This window comes from Salminus brasiliensis, chromosome 4, assembly GCF_030463535.1.
Source record: "Salminus brasiliensis chromosome 4, fSalBra1.hap2, whole genome shotgun sequence".
Taxonomy (NCBI): domain Eukaryota; kingdom Metazoa; phylum Chordata; class Actinopteri; order Characiformes; family Bryconidae; genus Salminus; species Salminus brasiliensis.
In genome coordinates this window covers 45,449,271-45,463,595 of record NC_132881.1, presented here as the reverse complement: position 1 = coordinate 45,463,595, position 14,325 = coordinate 45,449,271, and the positions used below count along the sequence as shown (strand labels likewise).

At 40.0% G+C, this 14,325-nt stretch overlaps 1 protein-coding gene across 5 annotated transcripts in view; it reads right to left on the bottom strand.

Annotated features, from left to right (window-relative positions):
* dclk2a (doublecortin-like kinase 2a) overlaps positions 1–14,325 on the bottom strand; it is a 92,245-nt gene that overhangs the window by 12,868 nt on the left and 65,052 nt on the right. For all 5 annotated transcript variants that reach the window (XR_011979649.1, XM_072678564.1, XM_072678566.1 and 2 more), the window contains exons 8-16: positions 14,235–14,325; positions 13,047–13,104; positions 11,470–11,589; positions 10,676–10,822; positions 10,351–10,484; positions 9,591–9,668; positions 9,234–9,330; positions 5,095–5,175; positions 3,627–3,740 (exon numbers count right to left, since the gene is read on the bottom strand). The exon at positions 14,235–14,325 is cut by the window's right edge and continues 15 nt beyond it. Coding sequence is in view for 4 of the 5 variants with exons in the window: in XM_072678564.1 (XP_072534665.1) it covers positions 3,627–3,740; positions 5,095–5,175; positions 9,234–9,330; positions 9,591–9,668; positions 10,351–10,484; positions 10,676–10,822; positions 11,470–11,589; positions 13,047–13,104; positions 14,235–14,325 (920 nt within the window). In the remaining variant the exon portion in view is untranslated. The remainder of the gene's footprint in view (positions 1–3,626; positions 3,741–5,094; positions 5,176–9,233; positions 9,331–9,590; positions 9,669–10,350; positions 10,485–10,675; positions 10,823–11,469; positions 11,590–13,046; positions 13,105–14,234) is intronic.

The window sequence follows — 14,325 nt, the reverse complement described above, 5'->3', positions numbered from 1 at the left end:
CCATGTTTGGACTCAGTCTTAGTCTCCTCCACTGTTGGACAGAGCATTACTCTGTACTGTAGTTACAGCCAGGCAGGGTGGATATTCGAGGTGGACAGTCGAGTTGTGGGAGGATATTAATCCAGCATATCAGTGTAATGTGAAACGTATATGCATATTTCTATGACTTTGGTATATATAATTGAAATGTTATTTATGTTATTTATTTTCCGTGCTGATGTTTCAGCGCTGATTTTTAAATGCTGATGTTTCAGCGCTGATTTTTAAATGCTGATGTTTCAGCGCTGATTTTTAAATGCTGTTGTTTCAGCACTGATTTTTAAATGCTGATGTTTCAGCACTGATTTTTAAATGCTGTTGTTTCAGCACTGATTTTTAAATGCTGTTGTTTCAGCACTGATTTTTAAATGCTGTTGTTTCAGCACTGATTTTTAAATGCTGATGTTTCAGCGCTGATTTTTAAATATTGATGTTTCAGCACTGATTTTTAAATGCTGATGTTTTAGCGCTGATTTTTAAATGCTGATGTTTCAGCGCTGATTTTTAAATATTGATGTTTCAGCACTGATTTTTAAATGCTGATGTTTCAGCGCTGATTTTTAAATGCTGATGTTTCAGCGCTGATTTTTAAATGCTGTTGTTTCAGCGCTGATTTTTAAATGCTGATGTTTCAGCACTGATTTTTAAATGCTGATGTTTCAGCGCTGATTTTTAAATGCTGATGTTTCAGCACTGATTTTTAAATGCTGATGTTTCAGCACTGATTTTTAAATGCTGTTGTTTCAGCACTGATTTTTAAATGCTGATGTTTCAGCACTGATTTTTAAATGCTGTTGTTTCAGCACTGATTTTTAAATGCTGATGTTTCAGCGCTGATTTTTAAATATTGATGTTTCAGCACTGATTTTTAAATGCTGATGTTTTAGCGCTGATTTTTAAATGCTGATGTTTCAGCGCTGATTTTTAAATGCTGTTGTTTCAGCGCTGATTTTTAAATGCTGATGTTTCAGTGCTGATCTTTAAATGCTGTTTCAGTGCTGATTTTTAAATGCTGATGTTTCAGCACTGATTTTTAAATGCTGTTTTAGTGCTGATTCTTAAATTCTGATGTTTCAGTGCTGATTTTTAAATGCTGTTTCAGTGCTGATCTTTAAATGCTGATGTTTCAGCACTGATTTTTAAATACTGTTTGTGCTGATGTTTCAGCACTGATTTTTAAATGCTGATGTTTCAGTGATGATTCTTAAATTCTGATGTTTCATCGCTGATTTTTAAATGCTGATGTTTCAGTGCTGATCTTTAAATGCTGATGTTTCAGTGCTGATTTTTAAATGCTGATGTTTCAGCACTGATTTTTAAATGCTGTTTGTGCTGTTTCAGCACTGATTTTTAAATGCTGATGTTTCAGTGCTGATTCTTAAATTCTGATGTTTCAGCGCTGATTTTTAAATGCACTAATGTTTCAGCACTAATGTTTCAGTGCTGATGTTTCAGTGCTGATGTTTCAGTGCTGATGTTTCAGTGCTGACATTTCTGTGCTGATGTTTCAGTGTTAACGTTTTAGTGCTGATTTTTCAGGTCTGACCTTCAGTGTTGATGTTTCATTACTGATGTTTCAGGGCTGATGTTTCAGTGCTGATTTTCAGTACACTCAAAAGCCAAAAAGTCTGTCAGCAGAAGCTGTTCTGAAGCACTGCAATGAGAGCAGCTCACTATTGCCAGTGAGCCACCAGAGGATGGTGAGGATGGAGGCACTGGTGGGGGCTGCCTGGACAGAGCGAGTGTGATGAGTGTGAGTGTGCCAGGAGAGTGAGAGGAACCACACTTCCTCTGCAGTCACACAGGGGCAGGAAGTGAGGTTATGAGGACTTGAGGAAGGATATTTATGAAGATACACACGAAAGGAAATGACTGAAATGCTTCACCCACAATAACCCCCTTAAAAACAGAGAACAGGGAGGACATGCGGACGTGGGGAGGATTATCACTCAGCCAGTCAAAAAATCAGCAGATTTCTTCCATATTTAGGGAAAAGGCAGAAGAAGAAGATGCTGTCTAGTGCTAATACAGTAATCAGTTACATCATTTCCTCTGTGGAGGCGGATTAAAGCCTGATTGATTGTTATAGAGCCAGTGTTCAATTTTGAATGATATGAGACCTGACACTCCTTTAAGCCCAGTTCACAGTCAGCCGAAGAGACGAGACAGTCATGTGTCAGTGTGCTTTAACAGGCAGTTTGATCAGTGTGGACTTTACAGAGGCACTAAGATGATATCATATCGCTATTGTGATAAACACTATGCTTTTCTCAGTATAACATGGATAGCGTCTTCACTTAGAGAGCTCTGACCAACTGCATGTTACTTTACAAAGAGTATTAGTCTTGGATGTAGTGCATCAAATGTAATTACTGTAAATTTAGTTAATTTAGTTCAAATCTGGCACTGCAGGAGTCAAAATATCATGATACAGTTTGATGCATAGTGAAAAAATGATGGTATAATATTTTTCTGTATTGCTCAACCCTAGTGAGGACGCTCTACCTTCAGGACCTGGGATGCTGGCTATTTTAGAAGGTTACTTTGCCTTATGATAAAATATCATACTTATTAGTTTAGGTTTGTATGATTGAAAGTAGTTTAGGGTTAGTTAAACACATACAAAGGGTCCAAAAGCCTAAAACTACAATCATAATACACCAATTAGCCATTACATTACTAAAACTGGGTAGATCCCGCTTATGCCGTGACAACCAGGGTTCATACACTTTAACCAGGGCCAAAAATGTCTAGCAGCTGAAAGACTGTCCAGGCTAGCCAGTTAACATAATGCACGCTCATGATACCACGGCCAAAACTGTCCATATGGTCATATGAAATACGGGCTGCGACCGGTCATGAGAATTTTATGCTACTATAAAAGTAGTATTATTATAATACTTTATTATTATAATACTCTATTTTTATAATAATATAATTAATGGTAATTTAATATAATTAAATTGGTACTTTTTTCAATTGTGTTATTTTTCAAGGAGTATTTCGTACTGGATTTTAGCATGTTTATTTCCATGACTTTCCAGGTTATCCAGGACCCGTACGAACCCTGGACAACAGATCTGACCATACGAAGAATGGACTCCACAAGATCTCCAAAGGTGTCCAGTGGTATTTGGCAGCAGATCCTGTAAGTTCTAAAACTTGTGAAGAGGGGCCTCCATGAGAATCAATGAGCCCTAGATGCCCATGACCCTGTTGCCGGCCTATCGTTGTCCTTTCTTGGAGCACTTTTGAGACCTGCCTGATGTTTTAAAGATGTTCTGACCCAGCCAGAACAATACTAATACAATAATAATAATAATTTATTCATCATTTTTTATGTTATTTTATTTTGTTTACTTATTTATTTATTTTTACACACAGTTAACATGAGCCTCCCCCACCTGAGTGTCTCATCCCATCCAACAGGACAGAACTGGGCTTTTATAGAGTCCTTCTCATATAAAATTGAGGATTACATGAAAATACCCTGAACGTTTTGCTGGTGAATCAGTCATATACTTAGATTATGCACAGGAACATCCATGTAACTGAACGTGTGTGTGTATGTGTGTGTGTGTGCTTACCATAATAACAGATACTCCAGCGGAGGTGTTGCCCTGCTTCTGTGCAGAGGTAAAGTGCTTCTTCAGTTTCCCCATCACCTCCATCTTCATGTTGTTTTCCATTGCAGCATCCTCCTGATACACATTTACAGAGGGTTTACTGATACAGGATTCACAAACAACCTCACTTCACCTGCTCAGGATTAAACTGAACAAGCGACACATCTCAGGGTTCAGAAGATTGTTACGTGAGGTTTTTAGCAATTGTTTTTCCTGGAAATCATAAAATAACTACACTGTAAAAAAATGTAACATTGTAAAGTCAGGTCTACAGAGGATTGTTGCCTGGAAGAGGCAATTCCGCTCACTGACTGTCTGAGTGAGCGACATGGCGAAAGAAGTGCTGCCTCATCTGCCTAGAAGAGCCATTTTTGATACTGACAGTCTGAGAAAAGTTTTTGCCACAAAGCAAAGCAAGTAACCTAAGGTGAGCTGAGGTAGGGTCTCCTTGCTTGAAATATTACTGTAAAGGGAGGTGGACCTACTATGACCTACTATGGCATTAATGTGCGCCATTAGTAGCATGCCGGCAACCGGCCTTGCCCAGCATCACTACCACGGTGTTAACACGCTGGACAACGGCCTCATCTAGCATCGCTATTGTGGCAGTAGCGCCACTGTTACTGTGAAACCATCGCTATCGCAGCATCAGCTTCACTACCACGGTGACTGCCGGCTTTGCACAGCATTGCTACGGCGACGTTAGCATCATTAGCGCGGCATTAGCCCCGTTATCATGACGTTACCATCACTACCGCAGTGAAACCATCACTATCACACTTAGCTTCACTACCACGGTGACTGCCGGCCTTGCACAGCATTTGCTATCATCACAAGCCATGTTCATGAGGTCCTGGGACCTTCACATCTAAAACTAGGGGTACATCTAAAGGCTCTGAGGGCAAGGCTTGAGTCCTTTACCAGGCAGGGTCACATGAAATGCCACAGGAAACTAGTAAAAATAATTAAGGTAATTAAAGTAATTGTATGCCATAGAGCGTTTTTTACAATAAAGGGCAGATATTTTGGTCCCAAACTCCCCATTGCTGAAATGCCATTGACCATTCTATGCAGCCAATAGTTTTGTCTGGTTTTGAATGAACTTAGGTTAGTCAAACGTTCTCCTAACTCGCATATTTTGAAAACTGCAGCATGCATGTGATTTGCTAAGAGGAAGCAAGAGATGACCTCCTGTGAAAGAGAGAATTAACCCAGGATGTACATTTAATACCACCTGTGCAGACCTATAGTGGTATATCTAATTGCAGTCTAAATAAGGAATCTATCAGTACTCAAACACAATGTGTCTAATGCACATTAAATATTATTAATTAAACAATACAATAAAAGATAGTGATTCTTCTTCCTCCTTAAAAATAACTAGTTTTTGCAATGCTGGATTGTTCAATAAACACACATACACACTCACCGTGACCCAGGGATGACACAGTACATCTTCTGCTGTGTATCTAGCCTCAACATTCACTTGAAGCATCCGGCCAATCAGCTCCTGCAAAACATGTTATGTGTCATGAGTCACAAGACTAATCTGGTTTTATGAATGTATAAATATTAAGGATGAAGAAATTACACTTTTTCAGTGACACTGAAAAAACTTCAATGGTTGTTCCCTTCAGAAAATTACTATTGCTTTGATAAAAACACAAAACCATATAAATAAAAATGTCATTTTTACATTTTATAATAACATTATATAATAATAATAGTATATAATGTTATTATATATCTTATAAAACTGACCAAAATGCCTATAAGCTAATAAATACCCCCAACCTTCCCAGGTAACACTAAACTATAAGACATAACACATTTAATTATTTAATGTAGAAATCCATATTAGCATTGTCCTGTGAGAAAAAGTTGAACCAAATCCAGATTGTCCAAAAAGTCCAGATTGAAATGCTTAGTAGGACTTAAGTAGACAGGGCTCTATAGGTGGACATATGTACATCTGCTGGCTTTGATGCTTTAAAAAGTCTATAGTACACTGCATTCCTCTGCCTCGTTGGTTTGACAGAATTCATAACTGTGTGCCCACCAATACCGTCTCATTAAAAATCCCAGCATGCACCACACAAATATGTTATACAATAACTAGGAGTCCCCCAAACGTGCTACAGATTTGCGCTGCATTTAGGACTGTTTTGGCTGTTATGCTGCTTCCTGAGGAACTTCCTGAGGTGTTAGCGCCCCCTGCTTTAGGGGGAAAAACGCTAAAAAGGTGCAACAAAAGGTTCTTCGAGCGATGCCATAGAAGAACCACTTCCGGTTCCATAAAGAAGCATGTCTGTAACAAAGATGTGGGAGTGTGAGGAACCTTTAAATGATTCTTTACCAATTTAAAGGTTCTTCACACTCACGCATCTCTGATGCACATGTTTTTTAATGGAACCTGAAGTGGGTCTTCTATGGCATCTCTCATCTCTTTTCGACCAAGTGAACTCTGTGGGTCCCGAGTGGTTCTGATCAGGATTCCTAGAACCTTAGTGCTATTCAACAAACCGGCCCAAGGATGCAACAACAACACTACTTTTCTTTGGTTGCAGCTGGAAACAAACTTTTTGGGTTCCAGAACCTTTTAACCTTTTCGGGTTCCAGAACCTGTTTATTTTTGGTTGAACCTGGATTATTTTTTCACAATATGTCGCTTTTGTAAAATGATAAATTTTTTAGGTACGCTAAATGGACAAAAGTATTGGGACACCTGCTTGTTTAATGTTTCTTCCGAAATCAAGGGTATTAAAAAGTGTCTATCCTGCTCTTCTGTCCAGGGAAGAAGGCTTTCTACTAGATTTTGGAGGAACATTGCTGTAAGGACTTTTGTCCATTTCGTGTACTTACTATTTATACATCAGATATTTACAAATATTTACAAATGGTTCATTCATTACAGCATCTCGTCACTCGTGTCTGTCCTGGTTTTTAATAAAGTTTTGCGCCACATGTGAAGGATGGTTCTGATCAGGATTCTTAGAACCTTGGTGCTATTCAACAAACCAGCCCATGTTTGGAACCAAGGATGCAACAACAACAGAGTTACACAACACTACTTTTCTTTGGTTGCAGCTGGAAACAAACTTTTCAGGTTCCAGAACCTTTTAAAAAGTTTATTTTTGGTGAAAATTGATCGAACGGTTCACAATTAGGTGCATTAACTGGAGCTGAAGCTGTCCCTGAAGGACCTTTTGTGGCATCTTCATTTTTAAAGGTGTACATGTGGACAGCTCCAGTGCTGACAGATTAAGATGATCAAGGTTGGAAATCAACCCCCCTAAAATCCTTATAGCATGGAAGCCCTTCAGACCTAGACAAAAGAGTGGGACTGTGTCCAGTATCAGCTCATTTAATAGTACCAATTAAGGCTTACGACTCTCAGCACCCTCAGAACTGCATGTGTCACTCCTCTGTTCGCTGCTGTGAGAAGAGGACGAGTGCAGCGGTGTAATTAGCTGAGTGACCTTGTGCTGAGTGCCGTGGTGTCACTGTAATACAGCAGGCTAATTTAAGGCACTCGCTGCCCTGCTTACACACACCATGCATCATTTACTGAGACACACACCTCCTCATACCCACACATGAAGAGTCTAATATTGCCGACGTGCCCACAGTGATTTCTGTTTGAATGTTCCGGGACACACACATACACTAGTTTGTAGGCTGAGCTTTAGCATTAGAGGTAGAGGGGGTGGATTTAAACAGTGCTGGAGTGGAAAGAGAACGTAGGATGAGCAATGAGGCAAAGTGTGTGTGTGTGTGTGTGTGGGTGCTGTATTAAGATCTCATAATTCAAAATATGTCGCTTTTGGAAAAAAAATAACTCATCCCCATTCCATAAATAACTTTTTTAGGTACGCTAAATGGACAAAAGTATTGGGACATCTGCTTGTTCAGTGTTTCTTCCAAAATCAAGGGTATTAAAAAGTGTCTATCCTGCTCTTCTGTCCAGGGAAGAAGGCTTTCTACTAGATTTTGGAGGAACATTGCTGTGAGGACTTTTGTCCATGTAGTGTACTTACTATTTATACATCAGACAACAGCTTAAATACTTTAAAATGGTTCATTCATTACAGCATCTAGTCACTCGTGTCTGTTCCCCTCTGGTTTTTAATAAAGTATTGCGCCACGTGTGAAGGATGGTAGGTCACTAAAGGTCCTGAAGGACACGGGTGTCATATCCTTCAGTTTCTCATTAACAAATGACACATTTCTCAGCTGTAACCGACAGATCCCACAACAAGGAACGGCCTTCGCTTAAGTAACAGCTGAGAAATGTCATGATACCCTAGATCATGAAATCCTGTTAGAAAACTACTGTAAAAATTAAAGGATCTGTCCCTTTCTTGCTACGCTAAATGGACAAAAGTATTGGGACACCTTCTCGTTCATTGTTTCTTCCGAAGTCATGGGTATTAAAAAGTGTCTATCCTGCTCTCCTGCCCAGGGAAGAAAGCTTTCTACTAGATGTTGGAGGCGCATTGCTGTGAGGATCTCTTTGCATTCGGCTTGCTAACAGCGCTGAAAGGACACAACGAGAGGAGAGCAGCACTATCTGTTAAGACTCGGGATTAATTACAGTATACTACAATATGCAGGTTCTGCGAGTCGTCACCGGCACCGTAATTTATCCAGTAAAAGCTTATAGTTTTTATAATAACAGGGTTGTAAATAGGCTTGTTAAACGACATCAGCAAAGTCACATACACTGTATGTCCAAATGTTTGTGGACACCCCTTCGAATTAATGCATTCAGCTACTTTAAATTGCATCCATTGCTGACATAGATGTTTCGATCATATCAAACAGATTGCCTCTGATGTGTTTACTTAAGAAATTAATATTCTCACTACTCAAAAGTAAATTGTGGTGTTCCTCAAGGGTCAGTCCTGGGTCCGATATTATTTTCTCTTTATATGCTGCTGCTGGGCAAAATAGTCAGTAAGCATGGAATTGGCTTTCGTTGCTATGCTGATGACACCCAGCTTTACTTATCAGCCAAACCAAACAAGGACATCTGTCTCAGTAAAGTAACAGACTGTCTTAAAGACCTGGATGGCTCACAACTTTCTTTTGCTTAATGGACAGACATTTCATATGAGATAAACCCTACTGCTCTACCTCAGCCGGCCTGCCAAGTTAGGTTCCACTACCCAAACTGGAATTTGCCATCAGTATGAATTTACAGCCAGAAGACGACCCCACGACTTTATTTTACATGATCATTCACAGCCTCTCTTTATCCTTCAGAATTAAACAGCCTGTTTCAGTTACTGTGCCTTTAAAACTGATTTAGATCAATATATGTAAATGATCTCTGTCTTTATTGGCTGTTCTGTGTCATGCCTCATTTAAAAAAAAGTAGTCTGGGCTAAAGAACTCATTATAATTGAGCACAAAGTACCAGTACTCCTCACTGGCCCCGCCCCTTTATTATCCTGCCTGCCTGTGTCTAGTCTGTAGCCTCGCCTTTTTTTTTTTTTGGTCTTAAGCTCCACCCACTGTTTATAAGTTACCTGAACATCCCTAAACATGAAGACAGGTGGCACTCACCTTAGCGGAGTGTGTGATGTTGTCCCAGTATGGAGAGGGGAACTCCAGACGGCCCTGCAGGATCTGATCGAACAGGTCCTCCTGCTGGTTATTCTCACTGTACAGCACAGAAACCCACACTACCCATTACTGCAGGTCGAGGAAATCAGCTTGTAGGGTATAGGTATAGGATATATACGTATGAGGGGCATTATAAGGCCATTATAAGGCTTATTGTTGTAGTATGACGATCAGTAACTGGTCATTGTTTGACCTTATGTACTGCTAGCCATTAGCATGCAGTGTGGGCGATGCCACAGCAGCGACAGGCCGAGCGACCCATCAGTGCCAGTCAAGGCAAGTGTGTGCGGACAGTACCTGCGGAAAGGAGGGAAGCCACACAGCAGGATGTAGGTGATCACCCCCGCCGCCCAGATGTCCACTTTCAGGCCGTAACTATGGCAACGGCCGGGCCGGAGAAGAGAGCCAGATGGAGGACAATTAGTCAGCATTTTAAAACCAGGCCTCAGTATTTACAAAGCTGAGACAATAAACTCACTGATAAATCTGGAGAATATTAGCAATAATAATCAGAGACACTTTGCTTATACGCTGTTAAACATAAAGGATCCTTAAGGAACTTTTAGAGGTTCTTCAGTCTTCTTAAAGCACCTTAAGAGGTTCCTCCACAGGTTCGAATTGAAGAACCTCCAAAAGGTCCTGAAGGAAAGTTGAAAGTCGTGAAAGTCTGATTCATTACATAAAAGCGAAAGTGACAAAGCTGTAAAACAGGCCAATTCCAAAACCCCCAAACTGTTACATCACAGTCTTGAATTAAGCATATATATGGACAAAAGTATTGGGACACCTGCTCATTCATTGTTTCTTCTGAAATCAAGGCTATTAAAAAAGACTGCATGCTTTTGTTGGAGTAACTGTCTCTACTGTCCAGGGAAGAAGAAGGCTTTCTACAAGATATTGGAGCATTGCTGTGAGGATTTGATTGAATGACAAGATTATTAGTATTAGTAAGAGAATGTTGGATGAACACCATCCCACCTCATCCTGTTCTTTTAGACATATAGTGTATTTATACAACCCCCATGTTCATAATACACACAAAGTAAACCTGCCGTACCCGGACTCTGCAATGATCTCCGGAGCGACATACGTGGGGGTCCCACACACAGTGTACAGTGGACCCTCCACCACTGTGGCCAAACCGAAATCACCCAGCTTCAGAGATTTGGTGCCGTCGGGATACTCACACACCTGTCAGTCACACACACACACACACTATAAAGACTACTATTTGAAACTATTACCTACACTTTCACCTACATGGCATCACTGTATCTATCTGCATGTACATGAAATGCTCTATAATAATAATAAAATCTATAAATCTAATAAAATATATAGGCTTATAAAGTCTGTGTGTGAGTATGTGTGTGTGAGTGTACCAGAAGGTTTTCAGGCTTGATGTCTCGGTGGACGATGCTCATCCTGTGCAGGTATTTGAGTGCTGCAGCCAGGTTGTACACCATGGCACTGGCGTCTCTCTCTGTGTACTTCGTAGAAGATGTGATGGCATCGAACAGATCTCCACCCTGCAGACAGGACACCATCACTACTGTTAGTCCATGACTATGAGATTGTCACAGTGTTAGTGCTTATAGTAATCATTTGCTTGAAGTCTCAAGGTCATAAATCTAGCATTTAAAGGGCCGCCATTAGGGAAACTGACAATATCCGGCACCACATGCCTTATACTGAGCAGATCCCCAATGGTCTGCCACGACAGATCTGACTATTCGACACCGGCACTGACCCCATAAGACCTTTGAAGGCGTCCTGTGGTATCCGGCATCAAGACTAACGTTAGCAGGCGATCCATTGAGTCCTGTAAGTTGTGAGGTGGGTGGGGTCTAAGGTGCCCAGGACCTTGTTGACAGTTCACAGGAGGTTTCTTTCTTAGGTACTGACCACTGCATACCAGAAAAACCCCACAAGACCTGCCTGATGTTTTAGGCCATCACACCTTGGCTCTTGTCAAAGTGTCTCCATAGATCCATTTTTTCTGCTTTTAACACTTTCATCACCTTCAAGAACTGTCTGTTCACTTACTGCCTAATATCAGATCTAAGCCACCGTAGATTAAGATAATCAATGTTTTCACGTCACCTGTTAGTGGTGTTAATGTTATGGCTGATCAGTGACTATCTACGCAGAAATGCAACGAGCCCGTGTGGCGTACCTTGACTAACTCCATGACCAGGCAGAGCTCAGAGGGTGTGTCCACTTCCTCGATCAGCATGATGATGTTGGGATGCTTGACCCGCCTCAACACGGCCACCTCGTTCTCTATCAGGTGCTCCTGAGTGAACAACATCAAGTGAATAATTTAAACAACAGTCAGTGGAAAACCAGCCACCGGGCTAATAGGACAGGAAATCCACTTCCTTTGCTGAAGATCTGGAGCACGTGGGACCAAGGCCTTGAGTCATATCATGAATTTCAGGACTGTAAACTAAGCAGCCCTTGACATTTGGATCAATACTGCATCAGCAGAGATATTCTAACATCCAGGAATATCACCTTCAGAATAAACTGCTGTTGGTTGCATTAGCATTCCCATCAGCTCTTGTATTAATGTATGCAAAAGCATGATATCCAAGCGGCAGCCTGGATGGGCGGCGATGAATAAAACAACCTAATTTCTGATTTTATTTGGTTTAATTAAAGAGATCAAAAGCAGACAGGACAAAAGTATCACACTGGACCGTGAATAATTTACACCTCTGTAATTCGTAATTTGCTCAGAACTGCCCTGCTACTCCACAGGCTTCAGATTTTACACTGATCTGAGACTGGTTAACCGGTTAACTGGTTATCTGATGCCAGGACGTTTAGATTAAATCAAGATTTCTTGACTGGGATGTTAATAATAGTAATAATAGACTGAATGAATGCATTTATACTCGGTTATATATCATGTACACCTTTGGTTAAAAGCAATTGCTCAGATGCTCAGGTGTTCTGGATGTGTTTGAAGGATCTGTCCAATGGCGCTGTGGCTTATGGGGCTCAAGCTTGACCAGATGATTGGTCAAAAGCCCCGAATATCTGAACCCCACTGAGAGCGAGCTTGTACTGAGTGGACTGTCGGAGGTGTCTGCAGACCGCATCCCAGGTCTTCAAATCTGGACCCTGAATTCAGTTTCCAGTTTGCTGGATTCTGTTCTTGCTTCAGGTTGAGGGAACTGGTAACAGGTAACATGTGGTTGGTGTGGCACAACAGATAACACCACTACCTGCCAGTGAGTTACCACAGCACTGCTCACCAGGCTGGGGTTCGATTCCCGGTCTGGGTGACTATGCTGCGCTACACCAATAAGTGTCCTTGGGCAAGACTCTTAACACTAGGTTGGCCCACCACTGTAATACAAGTAACCTTGTAAGTCGCTGTGGATGAGAGTGTCAGCTAAATGCCATAAATGGAAACGTAAATGTAACTGATTGGTCATGTAGACTCAGACCCCTACCAATGCTTACAAAGTCCAGGACTGGAAACTGGATTCAAGGTCCAGATTTGAAGATCTCTGATTCAGACAGTTTTAAGATGACTTGAGCAGTGTGAAGCAAGCATGGATGCCAGAGCAGAACCTACAAGTAGATATCAGTCCATGCCTCCCAACACTCCATAGAGCATGCGTACAGTACATGACCTTAAAAAGTCTGATTCCTGTTTTACAGTTGTGAGGCACTTTAACTAGATCACTGTAAAAAGAAACGTCTACCCTCCCACCAGGGACACTGAAGGATCTGACTCACTTTGCCACGACATTTATTCTTGTCAATGATCTTCAGCGCAAATTCCTTTCCGGTTGACCTGGAGGAAGATAAGAACATGAGGTTAGACTGAGGATCTTCAGCCTCCACTGGTCATGTAGAAGTATCATTGCTCTGCTCTGATTGGCTGTCTTGTATTGTGCCTCATTCCAAAAAGCTTTGAGAGCAGAAACACTCCTGAGAACTGCAGTATAAACAGGCGGGGCTAAACTGTGGTAGGCTGAATAGACTGAGATATAACTTCTTGTGTCATCAGAAGATCAGTGATTTAAAAAAATGGGCCGTTTTTGGAGCTTGGTTTGCATAAATACACTTTACTTTACACATATTTACACATAAATTCAAACTTCTTTATTTCAATATTTAGATTACTAATTACATTTTCCGTTATGAAGGTAAATTTAATTTTAAATATGATTATTGTAACAAAATGACGATTTCTTTTGTGTAATATCTGTCTTTAACTTGTATTTCTCTGGTCATAACTTTACTATACTATAAAATATAAAGTCTCTAAAAGCAATTTTCTGCTGGAAGTTATTTCATGTTTATACTGAATTAACACTTAATTGACAGTCTAATGCAATCGTTAAATTATACATTTAAAAATCTGCATATTTATTTAAAGAATCTGCACATTTAAAAGATCTACAATTTTTATAAAATTGTCATTTTGTTAATATGTGAATTGTTTTTTATAAGTTAATATAAAATATATGTAAATTTGTAAAATATTTTTATATGTTTTTATATCTTGAGTTATATTACTGCACAATTCCTTTCTATGTTCCGAATTTATAATACTGGACAAAAAAATAAATAAAAAGTATTTAATGTACCTCTGCTTTTTACTTTTTTATTATTGAAATTATCTTTAGTAAAGTAAGCAAGTGCTTCAGACTGTGTAGAAGTGTAAATCTATGGAGGACAACACATGCAATTTGACCAGGGGTGCCTAAACATTTGCAAACAACTGTATATGCACGCATTAAAAAAGACCAACATTGTTTTAAAATAAATTTTTAATTAATTTAAAAACAAATTTTTTCTCTATAAATTTACACACAGTGATCACACAATCTGCTTCCTGAATAAAGTGATGGTAATGTAATAAACACAATATATTTTAGTAACTATATAAATTAAATTAATAAAAAAATATTAATTTACCGTTCAACACACTCCTTTACCACTGCGAAGTTTCCATCCCCGATAACTTTTCCCACTTTGTACTTTTCCAGAACGGCGGAGGATGTCAGGT